The 1970-nt window shown below is 59.6% G+C and overlaps 1 protein-coding gene across 1 annotated transcript in view; it reads right to left on the bottom strand.

Moving 5' to 3' along the window:
• Positions 1-1970, bottom strand: part of LOC104161562 (calpain-1 catalytic subunit-like) — an 8975-nt gene that overhangs the window by 2714 nt on the left and 4291 nt on the right. The window contains 6 exon segments of the mRNA XM_009700048.1: positions 5-79; positions 347-386; positions 510-721; positions 984-995; positions 1210-1379; positions 1459-1619. Of these exon segments, the coding sequence (XP_009698350.1) occupies positions 5-79; positions 347-386; positions 510-721; positions 984-995; positions 1210-1379; positions 1459-1619 (670 nt within the window).

The following is a 1970-nucleotide window of genomic DNA, read 5'->3' as shown; positions in this document are numbered from 1 at the left end:
GAGCCGTCCCCCCCTCCCCTGCCAGTTGCTGGAACATGTTCCTGAAGCCATCCTCTATGTCATCCTCAGTTATTTCCTCCTGGGGTGACACAGACCAGAAAGAGGAGGTTAGTGGTCAAACCCGGGCTCTGCCCTGCCTCCCAGGCTCAGCAAACCCAAACTGGAAGGGAAGCCCTTCTTTGTTCTTCTCATCTTTGTTACTTCTCACATCCCCACCACCTCAACCCTGCCAGCCCCTCTCCAGCCACAGCCACATCCCAAACCCAGGCAGTCACCTCCCCCCTGCAGTTCCCCCTCCCAAGCCCCAGAGCCTCAGCACCAACCGAACCAAAGCGGTGGCTCCTACCTCATCTGCCAGATCTGCCGAGATCTCCTCATCCAGCTCCCTGGGGGCAGAAAGGAAGAAAACAAAGTGATGAGCAGGGTCCCCAGCCAGCAGGCTGCCTGCAGCGGGGCAATGTCCCACCGCTCACAGGCGCAGGGTGTCCCCTGGCCAGGCAGGGACTCACGCCGTGTCTGACTGCTTCTCGGTGAAGACCCGCAGGATGAAGTCGGCTTCCTTGTGTGGCTCAAAGGTGGAGGGCACAACGATGTACTCGCCGGGGGGCAGCCGGATCTGGTTGCTCACCTCCCGCAGGTTGATGAAGGTCTCAGACCGTGCCCGCGACTGGTTTCGCAGGAAGAAGTCCTTCTTCAAGTGCACGTTCTGGCTGCCCTGGGCCTGGGGGAATGAATGCGCTTGTGGACCACAGCCCCGCAACACGGCGGGGGAACCCACAGGGAGTGGCGGGACCAAGGCCAGGACATCCCTGCCCTGCCCATCCCAGCAGGGGCCATCCATCCCGCGTGGAGGAGCACCCATTAGCCCCCTAGCCACTGCTGGCACTGGGTGCACACGCGTGCATGTGTGTGCAGTAACCCATTCCTGCCCACTCTTGCACTCTCCTCCAAGAGGGGGTAGGCTCCAGCAGCTCAGGACGTACCTCCTCAGGAACCTGCAGGGAGGAGAGAAAAGGGGAGAAAAAAAATCAGAATCTCAGTATCTGCCCCCCTCCCTTATAGCTGCAGGGAGCACGGGATGGGGGACATTAACCCACAGACTGGCCAAAGCAGGTGGGAGAAGTTTCCTTGAGGACTGGGGTGCCAGGTCAAGGTGGGACTGGCAGGGCTGAGCCGGTCCCAAGGAAGATCGGGGCGCGCAGGGGTTACCTCGTAGACAGCGAAGCCGATGGTGTGCATGTCACCCCCGACCCGCCTCTCCCGCCGCCGGTGCTTCTGCATCAGAGCCACCAGGAAGCTGCAGGCCACCTCGTCGTCCCCGGGGTCATCATCTTCTTCCAGCAGCTTGATCTTAAACTGGGGGTTGATCCAGAACGTGGCTGGGAGGAAGAGGATGCGTGGCTGAGACCCCCGGCTCCATCACGCTGCCAAGAGCGGAGACGCGGAGGGGAGAGGTACCTGGGTTATTCCTGCAGCCCCCGGCAGTGCTGCCCCGGCGCCACGTGCCCTCGAACACCTGCGTGTGCCATCTGCTGAGCTCGTCCTTGGTGAGGGCATCGGGGGTCAGGTTGCAGATCTCCAGCCTGGAGAACTCCCTCATGAAGTCCCGGAAAGACATCCTGCGGGAGACAGGCAGGGGCTGAGGCGCTGGCGGGGAGGGAGGAGACCGCAAGCAGCCCTGGACCTGGCCACCGTTTTGGGAGAATTAAGTGACAGCAAGATCTTTTACCCTGAGCAGTTACAGCTCTTTTAAAGCCCGTGGCTGGGTTTGGGGAAGAAGGGATGTTTACCCTTCCTAGATGTTTATTTTGCATTTAGTTGGGCTGAATTTCCTTGAAGGGAGGAAAATTATTAACTAGATCAGATGAGAAAATGCTAGCAGGCTTTCTGGTGTTGGAAGGCCAGCTCATAAAAGCAGGTCATGTGTTTCAAGTGAAGCAGAACCGCAGGATCTCTGCCCAGCTCCTCTG

This window comes from Cariama cristata, unplaced genomic scaffold, assembly GCF_000690535.1.
Source record: "Cariama cristata isolate BGI_N322 unplaced genomic scaffold, ASM69053v1 scaffold20555, whole genome shotgun sequence".
NCBI lineage: Eukaryota > Metazoa > Chordata > Aves > Cariamiformes > Cariamidae > Cariama > Cariama cristata.
The sequence above is the reverse complement of the archived record's forward strand: the minus strand, read 5'-3'. Positions and strand labels throughout refer to the sequence as shown.